This window comes from Callospermophilus lateralis, unplaced genomic scaffold, assembly GCF_048772815.1.
Source record: "Callospermophilus lateralis isolate mCalLat2 unplaced genomic scaffold, mCalLat2.hap1 Scaffold_309, whole genome shotgun sequence".
In the NCBI taxonomy this organism is placed as follows: Eukaryota; Metazoa; Chordata; class Mammalia; order Rodentia; family Sciuridae; genus Callospermophilus; species Callospermophilus lateralis.
Window position 1 is genome coordinate 557791 of NW_027513711.1, and position 22456 is coordinate 580246.

The 22456-nt window shown below is 34.4% G+C and overlaps 1 protein-coding gene across 1 annotated transcript in view; it reads right to left on the minus strand.

The window, feature by feature from the left end:
* LOC143390081 (contactin-3-like) overlaps positions 1–6200 on the minus strand; it is a 51286-nt gene extending 45086 nt beyond the window's left edge. Inside the window, exons 1-2 of the mRNA XM_076842686.2 lie at positions 6095–6200; positions 4151–4316 (exon numbers count right to left, since the gene is read on the minus strand). Coding sequence (XP_076698801.2) covers positions 4151–4316; positions 6095–6200 — 272 coding nt within the window. The remainder of the gene's footprint in view (positions 1–4150; positions 4317–6094) is intronic.
* Between the last annotated feature and the right edge of the window lie 16256 nt (positions 6201–22456).

Genomic DNA, 22456 nt, shown 5'->3' on the forward strand with positions numbered 1-22456 from the left:
AGGAGAGGAATTACCAGGTCATAAGAGATGTATCTTTTTGCCTTTAGAAGATATGACCATTTTCCCTAAGTTGTTGTCCAGTTTCATACTCAGCAGTAGAATGTAAGTAGTTCCATATTTCTCCAACGCTTGGTATTTCTAATTTTTAAATTGTAGCCATTCTGTCTATCAGTTAATCTTTGTTCAGGTTATGAATGGAACATGTGTTATTTCCCCTTGTGTAGGCATTTGCCCAGCCTGGATGGTGCTTAGCCTCTTGGTTTATTTAATTCTATTAGCCAATAAGTTTCTGACCTGATTATAATATATGGTAGTTGACATCTAGAAAGATATTCACTCACTTGAATCAGATTTATTAAATTCCTACCAAACTTCCTGGTGCCAATGTCAGAACCAGGACACTGAACAAAATAATAGATTGAATATAGGTTCTCAGCAATCAGAGATTAGTTTCCAAATCTATCAAACAACCCACCCCCCTACTAATAACATTGTGCATATTGAAAGTATGCACAAAATTAAAAATATATATAAAATAAATAATATTTTGAAATGTTTTGCTTATTTTCACAGGAGCATATTATCATTAATATATAAAAAGTTTAACATATATTGTAGGTAAGACTCTGTGATAGCAAACAAATCTAACATCTCAGTGGTTTACAAAAACAAATATTTTCATTTTGTTCATTTTGTAAGTCTATTATGAGTTGGTAATGGCTTTGCCCAATATTGTCATCACATTGCTTTCATCTGGACTATGTGATGGAGTGGCCTCTATTTGGAATTATTTTAATATAATTTTTTAAATTGTTGATGGACCTTTATTTAATGTATTTATTTATATGTAGTAATGAGAATTGAACCCAGTGCCTCACACATGCTAGGGAAGTGCTCTACCACTGAGCTATATAACCCCAGCCCAGGGATGTTTTTAAGTGGAAAAGAGAGCACAGCCAACCATACCCTAATTATTACAACTTCTGCTTGGAAGAAGTATTATCTATTATTTCCATTCATATTATATGAGCCACAGCAAGTCATATAATTCTTCCCTAGAACAGGTAAGAATAAAAAATGTGTGTGTGTGTGTGTGTGTGTGTGTGTGTGTGTATCAGCTTTATTGAGAAAGAATTCAGTTGTGCAGTTCATCCTTTTTTTTTAAATTGTTTTTTTAGTTGTAGATGGACACAATATTATTCTATTTATCTATTTTTATGTGGTGCTGAGGCTTGAACCTAGTGCCTCACACATGACAGATGAGTATTCTATCACTGAGCCTCAACCCCAGCTGCAGTTCATCCTTTTAAAATGTGTAGTTAGTGTATTCAGTTGTGCCACCCATTCCTGCTATCAATTTTAGAACATTTTTATCACCCATAAAAGAAACCCATTAGCAGTCACATTCCTAATTTTCCACCAGTCTACCCAGTTCTGGGCAGCTACTGAATTACTTTCTTACCTACTCTTATCACTTAATATAAATGGAATCATTATTGTCTTTTGTGACTGGCTTCTTTTACTTAGCATACTGATTTTAAGTTCATCTGTGTTGTAGCATATATCAATGCTTCATTCCTTTTAATTGCTGAAAAATATACCATTGTATGCATATACTTATGGATGTATCATTTTATTAATCTGTCCATTAGCTAAGATAATTTTTGTTGCTTAGAATTGCTGGTTCTTATGAATAGTGCTGCATGAACAATTCATGTGCAAGTTTTTAAGTGAACATGTTTTCAGTTAACTCATGTATAAATCCAGGAATGGGCATTGGTCACTCAGTTTTTAACATTTTCAAAGGAACTTCAAAACTGTTTTCTGAAGTGGATCCACATTTTGCATTTTTAGCAGCAACGTATGAGACTTCCAGTTTCTCTACATCTTTGCTAACGTGGTATTTTTTTTTAATATTTATTTTTTAGTTTTAGGTGGACACAATACCTTTTTTTTGAGGGAGAGAGAGAGAGAATTTCAATATTTATTTTTCAGTTTTTGGCGGACACAACATCTTTGTTTGTATGTGGTGCTGAGGATCGAACCCGGGCCGCATGCATGCCAGGCGAGCGCGCTACTGCTTGAGCCATATCCCCAGCCTGCTAACGTGGTATTTACCTGTCTTAACTTTTTAGCCATCCTAGTCAGGTGGTAGAAGATATTTTTGGATAACAAATAGAATGTACAACACTCAACTTGTCGGCCCATACCTACATAATAATGTATTAAAAATGTTTTTGTTGTTGTTGTTTTTGGTGCTAGGGATTGAACGTAGGAGTGTTTTACCTCTGACCTACCTCACCAGCCTTTTATTTATTTATTTTTAATTTTATTTTGGAAGAGGGTCTCACTAAGTTGTCCTGGCTGGCTTTGAACTTGCAGTCCTCCTACCTCAGCCTCCCAAATCACTGGGATTATAGGCCTATACCACTATATCCAGCAAAAACATTTTTTAAAATCAAATATTTTTCTCTTCAGAGTGGTAGTTCTTTGATGGATGAGACCAGCTCACTCATCAGTTTCAATTTAGGGCCAAATGAATGAATGAATGAATGAATGTTAAAGACATGTTAAATGATATAGAGACATAACAAAAGAACTTTGTGAGGGTTTACCATGAGAAACAGTAATTTCACATCTGGAGCTCAACCATTTTAAAAGAGTTTTGAATGGCATATTAATCTGTTTTATGAATAGTGGAGTTAACTAAATCTCACATTAGTGCCACTTTTGAGGTTAAGGAAATTATTTAAGTTGTCTATAATCTTCATAGTGTGCACACTGAGCTCTATCCCCAGCTCTTTTTAATATTTATTTTTATATTTGTAGTTGAACACAATAACTGTTTATTTATATGTGGTGCTGAGGATCAAACCCAGGACCTTGCACATGCAAGGCGAGCACTCTACCCCTGAGCCATAACCCTAGCCCCTCCCCAGCTCTTTTGATTTTATTTTAAAATTGGGGCTGGCCTTGAAGTTGTGATCCTCCTGTCTCAGGCTCCTGTGTACCTGGGGATATAGGTATATACCATAGTGCCAAGCACAGAACATGTGTTCTTAATTCAACATTAAAAAAATTGTAATGTGTTGGGGGTGGGATTGTGGCTTAGTGGTAGAGCACTTGTCTAGCATGTATGAGGCACTGAGTTTGATTCTCAGCACCACATATAAATAAAAAATAAGTAAATAAATAAAGGTCTACCAATAACTAAATTTTTTAAAAAAATTGTAATGTCTTATTTTAAAATAATATATTTGAAATCTGTGAAGACTATCATAATTTCTACTGAGAATTTGAGAAAAATCCTCTGTTAAGTTAATTTAGTGAGGAAGAACTTGGTGAAATTTCATAGCATAAGAGTTCTAGAAACTGTTGAGTTCCACATTCAGAGAAAAAATAATGTCATATGCTCTTTACCAAATAAAGCAGATAGTGTCCCTTTTTACTATGGAAGAGGGAATTGAGGGATGAGTAGGGAAAGAGAGGTTAAAAAAAATTATTGTTTTTGAATGCTGTAGAATCAGAAATCTACAGCAAAAATATTTGAAATAACTTTAATTCTAGAGAAAAATGTAAAATCAGGTGTTAGAGAAGGTAACCTAAAAACTTCCATTTGGGAACTGAGTAACCTGATGACTTTACTTAAAAACAAACCCCCAATAATTTTGATAACTTAGGGTTAGTTAATAAATGCTATGAAACAGTGTTCCCTTGGCAATGTTGTACTTAAAATCTGATGGATTTCTATTTTTAGCCTGTTTCATTATGCCGTTGGATAGAAAAGAAAAATGCTTTTCATATATGAAATGAGAATGCTTTGTATCCCTGCTTGGCCGGGCAGTATTTAACTCATGCTTATAAGTTAAAGTGGTCCAGCATTTATTCATTTTTGAATCTTATTGGTAAAGGAAAGTGTAGCCAATAGAGGAGACTTGGCCTGGACAGGAAGGTGGAGCTTTTCAGCCAGGAGAGTTTCTGGTGAGGATGGAAGGAGCTGTGTATGGTGTTTGAGAAATATACATCAAACATGTGTGTGTGTGTGTGTGTTTATATGTCTCACACATATTGAAGTAGTGCCCTTAATGAAAACATTCTGCCTCCAGCAATTAATGAAAATAAAAAGAAAGAAAGAAAGAAAAAAACCAACTCAACTCTGCTTGTTTTTCCACATGACTGCTGAACAATTGCAGCTTCTACTAGGAGCCCTTCTCCTGTTCCTGGGAAAATACTCAGGCTGCTGGCATTTGCATAATCGTCTTTAGGGCTATTGTGGGCGGGCTTGGGCTGCTGACACAGAGCTGCAGACTGGCCACCTGTCCAAAACAAATGAACTCAGCCTTTGTGCAGTATTATCTGGTTCTCCACAGTGTCATTTCTGAGTAATGAATAATTTGATTAAAATATTATGAAACTATTATTTAGGAAATGTTTGTGTTGAATTTAAATCCTCCATTTTGAAAAGAGAGAAATTTCCTCTTTCTTGAACTGGCATAACTGTTTTCATGCTCTTCTGGCATAGTTTGTAATTGCTTTTGTGAAATTATCCTCATGAATATTAATTAGGGCTGTGAGAATTTTAAAAGAAACTTTGAAGATGATTTGTATTTATCCTTATATAAATTATAAATTAAATGTTGTCTAATGTTTTCTAGCAGAGCATTTCACTCATGTGGAATAATGAATTAAACATTTAAAGTAAACAAAGAAAGAAGAAATATCTAAGGTCCTGAAATAGTAACCAATTCATCATTCTTTTTCACTGATAATCAATCCAATAACTCATACATGAATTTAGGAAGATTTTGTCCTCACAGCATACACATTACTATGTTAACTAGTTTTATTAATCATCTGCATTTAGCTTGTTATTACACATATACATTGAGATTATTTTTAATTACATATGATAGACTTACATGTGACACACTGTTGACGTTTATTGTACATAATGATCAACTGAAGTGAATTTATATGTTAGAATTGTAATTGTTGTAGTCATATATAACAAAATTTAAATGTCAAATAAGTGCTCAGTGAGTTAGTAAACACACTTTAATAATTACTTGCTTGAGTTTGTTTTGCTTATCATAGTAATCACTTCTCCTAGTTTTCATTAAATATTTATTGAATGTGAATGAAAGATCCAGTGCCACTAAGAGATATTGTCAACAACCTGTAGTAGTAAATACATGTGATATATATTAATGTTTTTATTAATGCATAATAATTATACATAATAATGTGTTACATTCATTTTGACATAATCATACATGCGTGGAATTAATTTGTTCCATTTTAGGCTCTAGTAGTTCCTCTTTTCTTATCATCCTCTCTAACCCTGCTCCCCTTTCTCTACTGGTCTTCCCTCTATTTATTATTTTTTAATTGAATATATATATATATATATATATATATACACACACACACATAATGGTAGAATTCAGTGCACTGAATTCTATAGAATATGTGCACTATAATTTGGTCATCTTCATTCCACAGTTCTTCCTTTTCCTGTCTCTCCTCAGTCTTCCTCAGTTTCCTTTCTCTACTCCACTGATCTCCCTTCTAATATCATGGGAACCCCCCTCCTTATTTTGTTCTAGCTTCCACATATGAGAGAAAACATTCATCTCTTGACTTTCTGAGTGGCTTATTTCACTTAGTGTTACATTCCCCAGTTCCATCCATTTTCCATTAAATGCTATGATTTCATTCTTTTTTATTGCTGAGTAAAACTCCATTGTGTATAAATACTGCCTTTCCTTTTCCATTCCTCTGTTGATAAGGCATTGGGGCCAGATCCATAATTATTGATTTTTTTACAATAGCTGTTATGGTTTGCATCTGGAATGCCCCAATAAAAGTCTCATATGTTAAAGGCTTAGCCCCCAGTGCAACAGTGTTCAGAGGTGGAAAAGTGATTAGGTCATGAGGGCTCTGACCTAATTGGTGAATTAATCCATTGATAGCTGAGTGGACTACTGAGAGATGATGTAAACTATGTAAGAGGTAAGTCTAGTTGGAGGAAATAAGTCCCTGGGTCTCTGCCCTGGAAGAGTTTTATCTTGTTCCTGGCCCCTTCCTTACTTGCCTGTGTTCTCTTTCTCTCCCCCAATCTCTGATTTCTGGCTGCCACACTTTTCTGTCATCACATTCTGCTTTGCTTTAGGCCCAAAGTGATAGAGCCAGTTGACCATGGGCTGAAGCCTGCGGAAATCAGGAGCAAAAATAAATCTTTCCTCCTTTAGGTTGTTTGTTAGGTATTTTGGTCACAGCAATGGAAAGCTAACTAACCCAACATGTTTTGAGATATATTGGAATTGTCCTTGTTATATAATAAGACTAATTTTCAAGAGTAGTTTTAGTTTCATAAATAAATTGAGCAGAAAGTTATAGAAGTGGGCTCATATACTCTTGTTCCATTCAGGCACAGTTTTCTTCTCTGTCAACATCCCACTCCTGTGGTATATTTGTTACTGTCAATGAGCCTGACACACATTATCACCCTGAGACCATGATTAGAGTTCACTCTTAATATTGTACATTCTGTGGATTTTGATAAATGTAAAAGGACTTCTGTCCTCCATTATAGTGATACATAATACTTACACATAGTAATTTTACTGCCCTAAGAACTATCCTCTGTGCTATTTGTTCCTCTTTTCCTTGAACCCCTCACAATCACTGATCTTTTTACTGTCTCCAGTTTTGCCTTTTCTATAATGTTATATAATTGGAATTATATAGTATGTAGCTATTTTAGATTGACTTCTTTCACTTAGTAATATGCATTTAAGGTTCTTACATGTCTTTTCAGGACTTGACGCTAATTTCTTTTTAGTGATGAATAATCTCCGAAGTCTGGATGTACCATGGTTTATCCTTTATTTACTGAAATTCTGTCCATATTTTATGACTAATGATACTGAATCTGAGATCTAGTAAATTGCCCAGATTCATATATATAATTCATATGAAGTTGAGAATAAAATCCATCATCTAAATCTAAAAGTAGAAAGTTCACACATATTTGGTGAGTAAAAGATGATTTTATATACATGAATTGGTTTTTAGCAGCACCTGCCCTTTTGTTTGCCTTTGTGTATTGACGTATATAAAAGTGTTCATGTGACTATGTGGATTTATGATGATACTTTGAAGTTTAATTTTTTTTGCAAACTGCGCAAATAGCTGTAGATTATTCCTGGAAAAATAATAAAGAATATATTGAAAATAATTCTGATAATGCAAGCACAAGCAAACAGAGCAGAGAAAAGAGCAGAGATGAGGCTTCTTTCCAAAAAGCTCATGAGCTTAATTTTAATGTAAAAACAAAGATAGCCCAAACAGACCTGAAATGGGTAAGGCAAAAATAAGTTGTAAGACCACTCAAAAATAGATTTATATATAGCTACTTTTGTACTGATGAACTGTATCCTATAGTCTCTTGAGAGAGTAACCATCAATATGTAATATATGAACCTTTACAATTAGAAAGACATTGGAAAAATTGTTTTATATTTATCTTATTCTTTTAAGTTATATTTTATGATCTAAAATAAATACACAAAGTATCTGGATATGTTTTATAGCTAAATATACTTGTTTATTTATTTTAGGAGCATGTATCCAAAAGTTGTTTTTACTAATAAATTATATAGTCACAAGGATTTGGAGATCTATATTCTAAACTGTATTAGTACTGTTTTGAAAAGTTTCATGCCAACTTAACTGAGTTATTTCAATGTTGTATCTTTCCTTTCCCTTTTACATTTATGTAGATATATGTTACCTTCCCTTCCTTTAGTGAAAGACTCATTCATCTTTCTAACTAAGACCAGGCCTTCTGCCTTTGTGATTTTGACCCTAACACTTTCCAGTTTTGTTGACTTTGTTTTTATTACTCTCACCCATTTTCTTCTGGATTTCAGTCCCTCTTTTGCCACTAGCTTCTCCTCAGCCAATAAGTTTTTCTTCCATTTTTTAAATTAACCAATAAATGCTTTCCTTAAACATATCTCTTTTAAATCTTCTGCCTTCCCTTATTTTATTTCCACTTGAAAATTTATACTCAGGGCTCAGTGGTAGCGCACTTGTCTGGCATGTGTGAGGCACTGGGTTCGATTCTCAGCACCGTGTATAAATAAATAAAATAAAGGTCTATCAACAACTAAAAAAAAATTCTATACTCACTGAACTTTTTGAGGGCTGACAATACACAAGAATCACCTCTGTTCTTTCCAGAGTTCAGTAGGTTCTGTGGTATGGGGTAAATATTTTCTAAATGTTTACCTAATGATGAATATTACATTATGAGTAACTCACAGTTCTAGTCACAAAGTCTCAGACCTGGCCCTGCAGAAAGTTAGGCTCCATTAGGGAGGTAAGACCTGCTTATGAGGAATCAGCAGGAGACCAAGTCCAAGTAAAGGAGTTATTTCTTCCCAGTGAGCCAGCTGCAAACTAGATTGTGAGAAATAGATAGGATTTGGAGAAGAATGGTATTACAGCTTGAAAGTGATTGTGGATTAAAAATAAAGTGTTTCTGAAATTATTATGAGGACAGATAACGTTGGAAAGAAGTAAGAAGATCCATTTGGGATATGTCAAGTTGATATAACTTGATAGAGGTAATGAGGTGAGTATTATTTTTGGTACTGGGAATTGAACCCAGGACGACTTAACCACTGAGCCATATCCCCAGCCCTTTTTTGTATTTTATTAGAGATAGAGTCTCTCTGAGTTGCTTTGGGCCTTGCTAAGTTGTTGAGGCTGGCTTTGAACTCATGATCCTCCTGTCTCAGCCTCCCCAGCCACTGGGTTTACAGGTATGCACCACCATGCCCTGCAAGCCAAAAAAATTATGTGTTGGAAAAAGAACTTTGAAGTAGAAGTCATTGTCATAATGTATACGAGTGCTGTCCCTCTTCCTTAGTAGTGGTCTTGTGTAAGTAATTTGTTTCCTTAGTCCAAGAAAGTTCAACTGGATAAATTCTAAGTCCCTTTTAGAATCAGTCATCAAAATTTCTTTGTGATACATGGTATTGTATATGATGTTTCACCTGGAAAGGTGACTGTCACTATTTCTGAGGGTCTGCACTGTGCATAACAAGTTTTGTAAAGCTAGAAGGAAATTAGGACTCATATTCAGAATATAAATTCTAATTGATAAGATAGATATACATAATAGTTAAAAATTATATAATGTCATTAGAGCTAATCAGATTTATATAACTAAATGCCACATTCACGACATAATGTGTAAGGGCCCTAAATTTGTAGGAAGATATGAAATGTGGAATTAGAATAGGTAGAAAACATAGGTATATTGAATAGATATGGAGTAGGAGTACATTCTTTTTGACCAGTGAAAGGATTTTATAAAAAATGCAGAGTTAAAAATTATAGCCAAAACTATGGAATAATTACAAAGTCAGTGGTTGCCAGGGGATAGGAGAAGAAGGAACAAGTGCATAGAGCATAGAGGACTTTTTTTTTAGGGCATTGGTAATACTCTGTATGATAATACATCTGTTTCCAGTTATGTTAATGTTTACCTTTAAAGCCTGCCCGTACTCAGTTCCAGGAAGCTTGGAAGACCCTTGTTTTGATCCCAGTTGTGCTCTTGGCTCACTTTCTTCCCTCTCCAAGCTGGTTCACTGTTAGCCTTTGGTTTCTTCATCTAAGTCAGCGACACTGAAGTAGATAATATTGTTGCCTTTATTTTTGTGATAAAGAAATGCAAGATAAAGGCAAGCAAATTAACTTACTAAGGTCCAGGAATTAAACTCAAGTATGTGTTCTTCACCACTGTACCAGTGATTTCTCAATAGTGCTTGCCCATCAAAATCACTTGTGAAGTATGTTAAAATAATAATGTCTTAACCCTATTTCTGGAGTCTCATTCAGCAGGTGACATTTATTCTTTGCGGCCCTGTGAAGTTATTTTTTAAATTTTGCTTCAAAAGTTCTTGTAGTACTTTGTACCCAAAGGATTTTCATTGGTATTTGTGTTGTCGACAGATCAGAAGTCTTGCTTGTTCTGATTTTCAGTCCTAGTGAATAGGTATTCTCTTTTGTTACTTAGAAGTTCTGTGTCAAAGTTTACCTGATCTTTGATAAATGAATTAAAATACTTAATTTTACTTGAAAATTTGCAAATAATTTATTTTTTTGCAAATCACTTTATTGAAGTTGAAAAGAAAGGAAAAACCTTGGCACTGTAAGGAATGTAGTATCAAAATAGTTGAAACTTACTTTGACCTTTTCATTGAGTGCAATTTATCCACCAATAGAGATTTTGTTTTTCTCCCCCTTTGTACTGGGATTGAACCCAGGGACTTGCATACAATAGCAGGTGTTCTACCACTGAACTACATCCACAGCCATTTTAAAATTTATATTTTAAGACAGGCTCTCACTGTGTTGTCCAGGGTGATTCTCCTAGGTGTCCTTGTGATTCTCCTGCCTCAGCCTCCTGACTGTAGGATGCTATGTTTTGTTGATGTAGTCCTAAATTGAGATTTTTAAGAGTAGGGAACTGTAAGCCTGTATCTTATTAATACAAGCTTAGCCTCTGGTACCTAATTTTAAGATTGGTAGTAGTTTTTGGAGGATACTCATTTATGCTATAAGCTTAGATAGCTGGAAATTACTTTAGGAAGAGTAATATTTGTATCTTTGGTGCCATTAAAGTCACCTTAGCTACTTGACAAATTTTAGCTTTGTGTTTTGAAGTAGGTACAGGCAGTTCTTAAAAGGCTTTAAAATTTTTTAGATTTAACTTATCTGTAAGTGTAGTTAAAGAAAACTTTAAAAGGAAGCAATAACTCTTTAAAAAGGCAAGATATTTGCTAATAATGATAAATTGGGTTTTTTTTGAAAAAATGTTTATTTTTTGGTTATAAATGGACACAATACCTTAAATAGAGTATTTTATGTGGTGCTGAGGATTGAATCCAGGGCCTCAGACGTGCTAGGCAAGTGCTCTCCAACTGAGTCACAACCCCAGCCCCTGATAATTGCTTTTTTAATTTCAGTTATTTCTATTTTTTGCAATAGTTATATGCAGGAGCATCACAAGTTTGCAACCAGCTTCAGCAAATTAATGAGACAGTGTCTCAAGATAAGAAGTAAAAAAGGGCTGGGGATATAGCACCCTGAATGGGAGAGCATCCCTCAGTTTAATTCCCAGTACTATAAAAATAAAAAAAAAATAAATGACTAACAGTGCTGAATGTTCATGTCATAAGCAGTGCTCAACATTATGTGTAAACCTGTGTACTCTTTTTTCAGTCTGATCACTAAAGACTCCTTCACCTTAATTAATGAGAGCTTCTATGTTAAAAAAAAGATGTAAAATGAAAACTTCTGCCAAGAGGAAGATACTGTTTAAGTATGAAAAAAGCCCACAGACGGAGAAAATATTTGCAAATATGTATCTGATAAATTTATATCACCAAAAATAAAGAAGTCTTAAAAATCACCAGTGACAAAACAAACAACCCAATTTAAAAGTGGGTAAAGACCTGAACAAACAGCAAAGATACACAGATGACAAAAAAGCATTTGAAAGATGCTGGGTATCATCTTACGAAATTGACGGTGAGATACCAGTACATACCTGTTTGAATGGCTAGATTTCAAAATAATGACACCACCAATATAAGCTAGAATATTGAACAACAAGATGTCTTCATTGCTAGTAGAAATGCAAAATGACACAGCCATTTTTGGAAGCTAAACACATTCTTATCATATGATCAAGCAGTTGTGTTCCTGGACATTTACCCAAATGTGTTAAAAACTTATGTTCACACAAAAATCTGCCCACAAATGTTTGTAAGCCACTTTATTCCTAATTACCAAAACATGGACACAACCAAAATGTCCTTTAGTAGGGTGAATGGCAGATAATGTATCAAGCCACTAAAAAGAAATAAAGGGACCTTAAAATGCATATTACCAAGTGAGAAAAGCCAATATGAAAAGACTATATACTGTATGATTCCAAATATGTGTGGGAAAAAGCAGAACTATAGAGATAGTGAAAATATCAGTGATTATCAGAGATTGTGGGGAGGAGGTAGAGAAGGAAAGGTTGAGTATATGGAATATTGGAGAATTTCAGTACAGTGATATGTTATAATAACTCAATGGTGAGTTATTATAACATATCATTGAGCATTTGTCAAAACTTATAAAACAGGGATGGGGTTGTAGCTCAGTGGTAGAGGACTTGCCTAGCATATGTGAGGCAATGGGTTCAATTCTCAGCACTGCAAATAAATAAATAAATAAATAAATAAATAAATAAATAAATAAATAGATGTCCATCAATAACTAAAAAAATATATATTAGAAAAACCTTATAGAACAGTACAGAATGAATCTTAATGTGCCAATTAACAATGTGCCAATATTTTTTCATCAATTGTAACAAACATATCACACTAATTATAATAAATGTATCATACTAGTAAAAAATATTAGTATTTAGGGAAACTGGTAGGAGGGACTAGTCAACTGTATTGTGTAATTGTTACATACGATAGTGTATTGTATAATTGTTCACCGAAATGGAAAATGGGTCAGCTCAGCAATTATTTACTAAATACTGAAATGGGAAATGGGTCAGTTTAGCAATTATTTACTAAACAAAGACTGTGAACGACTAGGTTTTTATAGCCCCATTCTTTAAAGAACTTATAGACAGCTTTTTAAAAAAGTTTTTTTTTAGTTGTAGATTAACATAATACCCTTATTTTATTTTAATGTAGTGCTGAGGATTGAACCCAATGCCTTACATGTGCTAGGCAAGCACTCTACCACTGAGCCACTGGGGTTGTGGCTCAGTAGTAGAGTGCTTATACACAGCTCTTAGTCAAAACAAATAGTGATTTGAGATAGCATATAATTATATCTGAGTAAGTTGAGTGGTCTGAAATTATTTTAATCTTTGAAAGACCTGGGATTTAGATGTAGGCTTAACTAGTTAGGTGATCTTATTCCAGTTACTTAACCTTTCAAAATTTCCTGTGTATCTGCTATATAACGTGGTAGTCATAAAAAGTTCATTAAGAAATGTGAACCATCTGATACAAAGTAAGCACTCAAATATTATTTTCAATGATTAGTTATATATTTTTTTCATCTGAATGTTTACCTTGAATGTTCAATCCCATTTTGGCTATTTTTTTCCTGGATTTCCACCTCCACTTCCAGATCACTACAGTCAAGCATGTGGGATTATTATTTGCTTGCTGATTTAATGCATTCTAGTTTCTACATTGGAGAAGGAATTGCTTTTACAGCTGTCTTCAGATCAAGCAGGCAGCCCAATTATGATAATATAACACTTTTTTAAAAAATAATTTTAAAACAACAGAAACCAGCTCATGCCCATAAAAATGTACATGTCAGGGACCTGAAGAATAGGTCTCAGATAATCTTTTCCTTGAAATATAAGTTAAATGAAAAAACTTTTTTCAAAAATTACAATTTTAAGGATGTTTTCTGACTCATTAATGTTCTAAATAAACCAAAACTATGGATATTTTACTCTAAAAATCCAGAAGTTATTTTTCTGTTTTCTAATATTGTAATAGACTCCCCTAAATTCAGTCTTTAACACCTAATAATTTGATTATTTATAGAAAGATGACTGTAACTGTGTATCTTTTTCTTTTTCCCAAAATATGGGGAGAAGGAAACAAGAAATAGTTACAAAAGTGTAACTATCACTTTTAGGTTAGACAATCTACAGAAAAATAGAAAACAAATTTAAAATTATTGAAATTGTAGAATGAGGCTAAGTCAGTACATTCTATTTTGTCTCTAACGGGAAATTGCTTTAAGAATAAATGGAGGAACTCTACAGGACAAAAAAATTTTTTTTTTCCCCCTGGGGGAGATGGTTTAAAAACTTTAAAATAAACCAAGTATTTATTATTTAACATTGGGTAGATTTGGCCTTGCTCCTCCTTAAAAGAAGAATACCCTTTTTTTAATATTTATTTTATAGTTGTAGTTGTCAATACCATTATTTTATTTATTTATTTATTTTTGAGGTGCTGAGGATCTAACCCAGGGCCTTGCACATGCTAAGCAAGCTCTCTACGGCTGAGCCACAACCCCAGCCCCCACCCCAGGAGGACACCTTTTATTAAATAAATTTCCAAGTTCTATACTCATATTGATAGCAGCATTATGTAAACAGGACAGTTAACATGTTCTCAGACTGATGCCAATGTAACCCGTTTATTTATGTATGTATGTATTTATGTATGTATGTATGTGGTGCTGGGGATTGAACCCAACATTTTGTGCATGTGAGGCAAGCACTCTACCAACTGAGCTATATCCCCAGCCCTAACATATACTTTCATGAAGTTGTCAGAATGATACCAGCATTCAGTAAAGCTGAGCATATGTTAGACAGATGACTTCTGTGTCTTTTCTGTATATTAAAGGCAACACTATGAGTTTTGCGTAAACAGAGTAAGTTGAGATGATACATCTGAGTTATTATTAGAACTGTAACTTTCTGAGGAAATGTCTTCTAAAATTTTTTTATGATTCTACTTTAAAAATGATAATAGTAATGTTGCTGTTAATCTGAATTCAATAAAAGAAAGACATTAGGCTTTTTAAAATTAAAAAAAAAACAATTTTTATGGAAAACTACTTTAATGACAGAGATTTCCTGGGCACTAAAGAAGAATTCATTATGTAAGTAAGAAAAGCCTCAAAGAACAAATTGGATGTGTACAAGTTAAAATTTGTTCCAATAACTCAATCCCACTTTCTCCTATTTTTTTATATCACCATTTTTTTCAGTTATGCCAAATTATTACTCAAATAAGTACTTGATTCTTTTTTTAAGAAAAATCTTTTTATTTTTATAGATGGACACAATATATTTATTTTGTTTTATTTTTATGTGGTGCTGAGGATCGAACCCAGTGCCTCACATGTGCGAGATAAACACTCTGCCACTGAGCCACAACCCCAACCCATGCACTTATTTCTGAACATCCTAATCTTGAATGTCCAGCTCCCAAAAGGAGCAAAAACTAAAGAGAGAAAAAGGGAACTGGTCCATTGAGCACCTTGGAAATGACTCCAGCCTGAGCCTGATGTGCTTGAAACAGTTGGGGGAGAGGTGCAAAAATGGCTTCCTACTTTATGTCTGTGCCTTCATGATCATAATGAGTAATCAGTGATCGTAGCACAACATAGGATACTGTTTGCTCACTCTGGTTCTCCCTAACTGTATGGAAACGTTACAAGAGCGTATGTATGACTACTTGCTACTGGGCTGGGGATAGAAAATGAATAGCCACTCCTAAGCTAAGACTGCAGTTGACCAAAATTGTCCACCATTTACTGTTCAGATCTTCTGTGGAAGTTGGAAACTGTGTTAGTCAGCTTTTCATTGCTGTGACCAAAGTACCTGGCAAGCACAAACTAGAGGAGGAAAAGTTTATTTTGGCTCACAGTTTCAGACCATGGTTGGCCAACTTCATTGCTCTGGGTCAGAGGTGAGGCTGACTATCTTGGTGGGAGGGCATGGCAAAGGAAAACTACTCAGCTCATTTGGCAGTCAGGAAAGAGTGGGGAGAAAGGGCTTTGAGAAGTTAAACCCTTCCAGGACATGCCCCCAGTGATCTGTTTCCTCAAACTAGATCCCACCTCCCAGCAAATTAATCAGTGGATTAATTCACTAATGAAATCAGAATCCTCATCCTTAAAAGCCCCACCTCTGAATTTTGCTGCATTGGGGACCATGCTTTTAATACTTGACCTTTTGAGGGGACATTCATATCCAAACCCTGACAGAAGCCTTCAGTAGTCTTCAAAGTTCCAAAATAATTGCATCTGACACATTCTGCCAGTGTCTGTATTGGGAGACCTACTGTGTCTTCTATTCTGCTTGTTTCCCCAAATCCTCTCCTGTGATGTTCTAAGTGGTTTCTATAATTTTTGCTTAATCCCAATTTTGATTTCCACTTAACTATGAAAATGATGTTTCAAAAATACAAATTGAAGGGGCTAGGTATATAGATAAAGTAGATAAAAGTGCATGCCTTGCAATGCACAAGGCCCGGCACCATACACACAAACAAAAACTGATTTCTAGCCTCTTATATACATACCTGTAATCCTAATAGTTCTCGAGGCTGAGAGAGGAGGATTATGAATTCAGAGCCATCCTCAGCAACTTAATGAGGCTCTATCTCAAAATATAAAAAGGGCTGGGATGTGGCTCAGTGATTAAGCACCCCTGTGTTCAATCCTAGCAATCAGAGAAATGCAAATCAAAACTACTCTAAGATATCATCTCACTCCAGTCAGAATGGCAGCTACTATGAAGACAAACAGCAATAAGTGTTGGCAAGGATGTGATGAGTCCCACTCATACATTGCTGATGGGGCTGCAAATTGGTACAGCCAATTTGGAAAGCTGTATAGAGATTCCTTGGAAAAGTGGGAATGGAACCACCATTTGATCCAGCTATTCCTCTCCTCAGACTATACCCAAAGGACTTAAAAGCAGCATTCTACAGGGACACAGCCACATCAATGTTCATAGCAGCACAATTCACAATAGCTATACTGCGGAGCCAACCTAGATATCCTTCAGTGGATGAATGGATAAAAAAAATGTGACATATATACACAATGGAATTACTCAGCATTAAAAAAGAACAAAATCATTGTATTTGCAGGTAAATGGATGGCATTGGAGAAGATAATGCTAAATGAAGTCAGCCAATCCCCCAAAAAACAAATGCTGAATGTTTTCTCTGATATAAGGAGGTTGACTCATAGTAGGGTAGGGAGGGAGAGCATGGGATAGATGAATTCTAGATAGGGAAGAGGGGTGGGAAGAAAAGGGAGGGGACAGGGGATTAGCAAGGATGGCAGAATGTGATGGACATCATTATACAAAGTACAAGTATGAAGACTTGAATTGGGTGTCAGCATACTTTATATACAAACAGAGATACAAAAATTGTGGTATATATGTGTATTAAGAATTGTAATGCAAAAAAAAAAAAAAAACAACCCCAAAACAAAAACAACAAAGTACATATATAAAGGCATAAAAAATAATTAGCATGATGAGTTACTCTATAAATAATGTAATAATTTGTGCCAAAAAATTAAATAATGGTTTCTATGAAAATAAAAATAAATTATCTCTAGATTACTCAAAAACAAAAACAAACCCAAACAAACAAAAGACCTTTTAATAGCATTCTGTTGTTTTTAGTATATCCTCTTATACTTGAGGTGTCTGTTATAATTTAGACATGAGGTGTCCTCCAAAAGCTCATGTGTGAGGCAATACAAGAAAGTTTAGAGGTGAAATGATTGGGTTATGAGAGCCTTAACCTAGTAAGTGCATTAATCCACTGATGTGGATTAACTGAGTACTAACTGTAGGCAGATAGTGTGTGGCTGGAGGAAGAAGGCCGCTGGGGGCTTGTCTATATTATTTTGTCTCTGGTGAGAGCAACTCTTCTCTCTTCCTGTCTCCTGTTCCCTCCCCCTTCCTTCTTGGTAGCTTTGTTATGAGCTGCTTTCCTCCATCACATTCTACCAGGAAGTTCTGCCTTCACCTTGGGCCCAGAGCACTGGAGCCAGCCATCTGTGGACTGAGACTTCTGAAACCATGAGCCCCAATAAACTTTTCCTCTTTTTCGTTGCTGTTGTTGGTTGTTTGGGTACAGTGTTCTTCCTGGTGTTCCTAGTTTATCACTTGACTGACTCTCTACTTTTATTGCTGCATGCCCTGCTTCTCTTAGCCAGTTAACTCTGATCTGTCTTTTTGATCTTTAATTATGTACACATTTGTCAACTAAGTCTCTCTGGATATGCAACCCATTTCCCCTTACTCATAGGTCCTTTTTTCATTCTTTCTTAGAGCACTGCATATCTACTTTTCATATGACTCTGCACTATTGTTGTATTTATCTATTTGATTTTTTTTTTAGTGAGAACACAGCTTGTAGAATGATTTTGAGACAGCTGAAGATTGTTACTCAATTGGTATATCATTTAGCAGAACACATTTAGATGTGGTCTGGGACTATTTAGCTTTTTAAAAAATTCTTAATTGTAAGGATATACTGATAGAGATAAACTTTAATCACAATAAAAATTATAATTCTGTAAACTAATTCCAGATGATCTGTGTTTGATTCTTAAGTATTATTTATTGAAATTATTATCTAAACAAAACCAAATATGTTGCCAGGTGCAGTAGTGCATGCTTGTAATCCCAGAGACTCAGGAGGCTGAGGCCGGAGGATTGCCAGTTCAAAGCCAGCCTCAAGCAATGTTGAGGCCCTAAGCAACTCAGACCCTGTCTCCAAATAAAATACAAAATAGTGTTGGGGATGTGGCTCAGTGGCCGAGTGTCACTGAGTTCAATCCCTGATACCCCCCAATGCTCCCCATAACAACCAAAAACTAAATATGTTACCTTGTTAACCATTGCCTCCAAGCACTGCACATGTAAATATTTATTTTTCTTTCTTTAAATTTTTATACATTTAAAATTTTTTATTAGAAAAGGGGGCAAAAATCCTGCTTAGCCTATCAATGTGTCTTAAAGTACATTTAAAAAATATGGTAGCTATTAAATTCAGTTTGCCTTTTTACTTAGTAGCAGTAAATCTGCACGTATCCATATGTTTTGAAGTTTTCTCATATTGTTTAAAGTCAACAAAAATTACAAAATATTTTCCTAAGTGTTAAATTAGAAAATTCTAAAATAAGATTCAAAAACTGTTTTATTTCCATTTTTTAAGAATAGCTTTTAATTTACAGACAAATTGCAAAGATAATCCAGCGTTCCCATATGTCCCTCTCCTGATTTCCCTTATTACTATTACTATATTAACATCATTTTAGTGCATTTCTCACAACCAAGGTATTAACATTGGTACATTTCTATTAATGAACATGTGTACTTTTTTTACTTGAATTTCACTAGTTTTCCCCTCTGTCTTCCCTTTCTCCTTCCCTGATTATCTAGTATACCACATTATATTTAGTTCTTGGTCTCCTTAGGTTCTACTAGTCTGTGATCATCTTTTTTTTTTTTGGACCAGAGATTAAAACCAAGAGCACTTAACCACTGAGTGACGTCCCCAGCCCTTTTTATTTTTTTTATTTTGAGATAGGGTCTTGCTAAGTTGCTGACACTGGCTTTGAACTTGTGATCCTCCTGCCTCTGTCTCCTGAGCCACTGGGATTACAGCCTGCACCACCACACCTGGCTGTCTGTGATCATCTTGTTTTTGATGATCATGATAATTTTGAGGGGGTGTCAGTCAGGTTTTTTTTTTTTTTTTGTACAGTGTTCCTCAACTTACATCTTTCTTAGGTTTTTTTCATGATTACATTATAATTATAGGTTTTAGGGAAGAATACATCAGAGGTGAAGTACCATTTTAAACATATTACTTGAAGGGTACATGCTGTTATGGAGATTACTCAGAAAACTTGGAATGGAACCACCATTTGACCCAGCTATCCCATACCTTGGTTTATACATCAAAATCAGCATACTACAGTGATGCAGCTACATTGATTTTTATGAAAGCTCAATTCACAACAACTAAACTATGGAACCAACCTAGATTCTTTCAACAGATGAATAGATAAAGAAAATGTGGCACACACACACACAATAAATATTACTCAGCCTTAAAGAACAATGAAATTATGGCATTTGCAGGTAAATGGATGGAACTAGAGAATATCAGGCTAAGCAAAATAAGCCACTGCTAAAAAAACCAAAATCCAAATGCTTTCTCTGATACAAGGAGCTGTGGTGATGCGAAGGATGGTAGAATGAGACAGACATTATTACCCTATATACATGTATGATTTTACTAGTGGAGTGACTCTGAATCATGTACAACCAGAAGAATGAGAAGTTATGCTCCATTTGTGTACAAAGTGTCAAAGAGCATTCTACTGACATGTATAATTAATTAGAACAAATTTAAAACTTTTTTTTAGAAAGGGTACATGTTGTCAGTATGATTTATTACCGATGATTTATTATTATTTATAACTTTTATCACTTGGCCAAAGTAGTATTTGACAAGTTTCTAAGTTACTTTCTTTCCTCCTTATTAATGTACTCAGTGAAGCCATCTTCAGGGGGTGGGGATTTAAGCTCTATTTCTTTGAGTGGCAAATGTCTATTCAAGTTATTTGGAATTCTATATGGGAGATTTGTCTCTTTTCCCCTTTTATTTACTCAATCATTTTTTAATATGAGAATGAACTTGTGAGTATTCATTTCATACTTTTTAAATATTTTTTTAGTTGTAGATGAACACAATATCTTTATTTTTATTTATTTGTTTTTATGTGGTGCTGAGGATCGAACCCAGGTCCTTGTGCATGCAAGGCAAGCACTCTACGACTGAGCCATAACCCCAGCCCTCATTTCATACTTTAGGTTGATCATAATCCTATACTACTTTAATTTGTGGTTTAAATTGTTCCATTTTTGGCCTTTGGGAGATCTTTTAGGTTGATTTCTGGATCCCTTTTACAGGGTCCCCATTTGCAGGGAGGGTACACTTTCTTACCTTCTGGCATATTCCCTACCCTAGCCCTTGAATCAGACTTTTCTGTAAGGAATCTTGCTTCCTTTTAGTAGAGAATGGAATTTGACACCAAGATCTGGGCACTACTTTGGGTAGTGCAGTTTTGTGGGATTTTTGACAAATGCAGTCATGTATCCTCAACTGCAATACCATATAAATAAAAAATTGGAAACAACTGACAGTAATATGAAGTCTTCCAGCCCGTTAACATCATATCTCTCTGTTCATTTTTGATTTCTTAACTGTATTTTGGAGATTTCCACATACATATCATGTACATATTTGTCAAATTATACCTGAAATATAATGATCATAATTTTTAAAAAATACCAATTTCTCACTGCAATTATATAGGAGAGCAGTTAATTTTGGTATAATGACTTTGTATCTTGCAATCTTGCAAATAACTCAGTTATTAGTACCAGGAGTTTTTTTAAGATAAAAAATCATGCTATGTGAAAAATTATAGCTTTATAGCTTTATTTCTTCCTTTTAAATCTGTAAGTCTTTTATTTCTTTTTCTTGCCTTATCATACTAGGTAAATAGGACTTCCGGGAAAATGTCAAAAAGAATTAGTAAGAGAGGACATCTATACCTTATTCCGAAAGTATGTTAGCAGCAGAGTTTTGGTGGATTTTTAAATTTAGATTAAGGAGGTTTCCATCCACTTGAAGTTTTTTGAGTTTTTATTATAAATTAGAGTTAAATTTCATACATTTCTTATTCTATATTTGATCTTTAAATCAAGACAAGTTATTTAAAATGTCTATAGCTCTTATTTTTTTACATAATTAAATAAAATTAATGTTTATTTTTCATGAAAGCAAAAAAACTAAAATATATATTTAGTGTTTAAGCACATAACAACATTAGATTAATATTTCATTTCATCATGAAATTAATAGAAAAGTAATTAAAGGTAATTTATTATGTTATTTAAAAGATATACTGCTTAACTTTTTTTTTCCCAATTATGTATTATACAAAACCATGAAAGATATTTCATAACTTAAGGAATAAAGTTCTTAATCTTTTACTGTAAATGTGATTTAATAATATAGCAAAGACAATTATTTGATCATTCCATCAGTTTGAAAGAATTTAGCTTATGTAGTGAACCTAATTTTTAAATGATACTTTGCCTGATGTTGGGAAATTCATGATTAAAAAAGTGTAGTATGGGGCTGGGGATGTGGCTCAAGCAGTAACACGCTTGTCTGGCATGCGCGGGGCGCTGGGTTCGATCCTCAGCACACATAAAAAAAAATAAAATAAGATGTTGTGTCCACCAAAAACTAAAAAATAAATATTAAAAAAATTCTCTCTCTCTCTCTCTCTCTCTCTCTCTCTCTCTCTCTCTCTCTCTTAAAAAAAGTGTAGTATGTCAAGACTATGGTTCCTAATATTCCTAAACATAGTATTAAAGAATATGGTTTCCTAATATTTTAAAGAGTCATATGATGGTAAAACTTTATTTTAAGTTTTATTTAAAACATTAAGTTTCAGTATATGCTGGGTCAAGAACAGTATACAAAACAACCTGTGCCAGAGCCATGGAGGATCCTCCTGCTTAGCTTGCTGTGGTGAATGGGCCAAAGGTTAAACCATCAGTCCATTTCCCAGTGTCTACTCAACAGTGGCTTTCTTTGTATTTCTTCATTTGTTAAAGCAATACAGCAAGAGTTATTGAGAGGTAAAACAAAGCAAGTCTCACATCAGACACTGATGGCTTTTTAAAAAGTTGGAATTGGATGTCACTGAATGTTCTAAAGGGCATATTGATAGAACTACATCTTTATGGAAGTCACTGCTC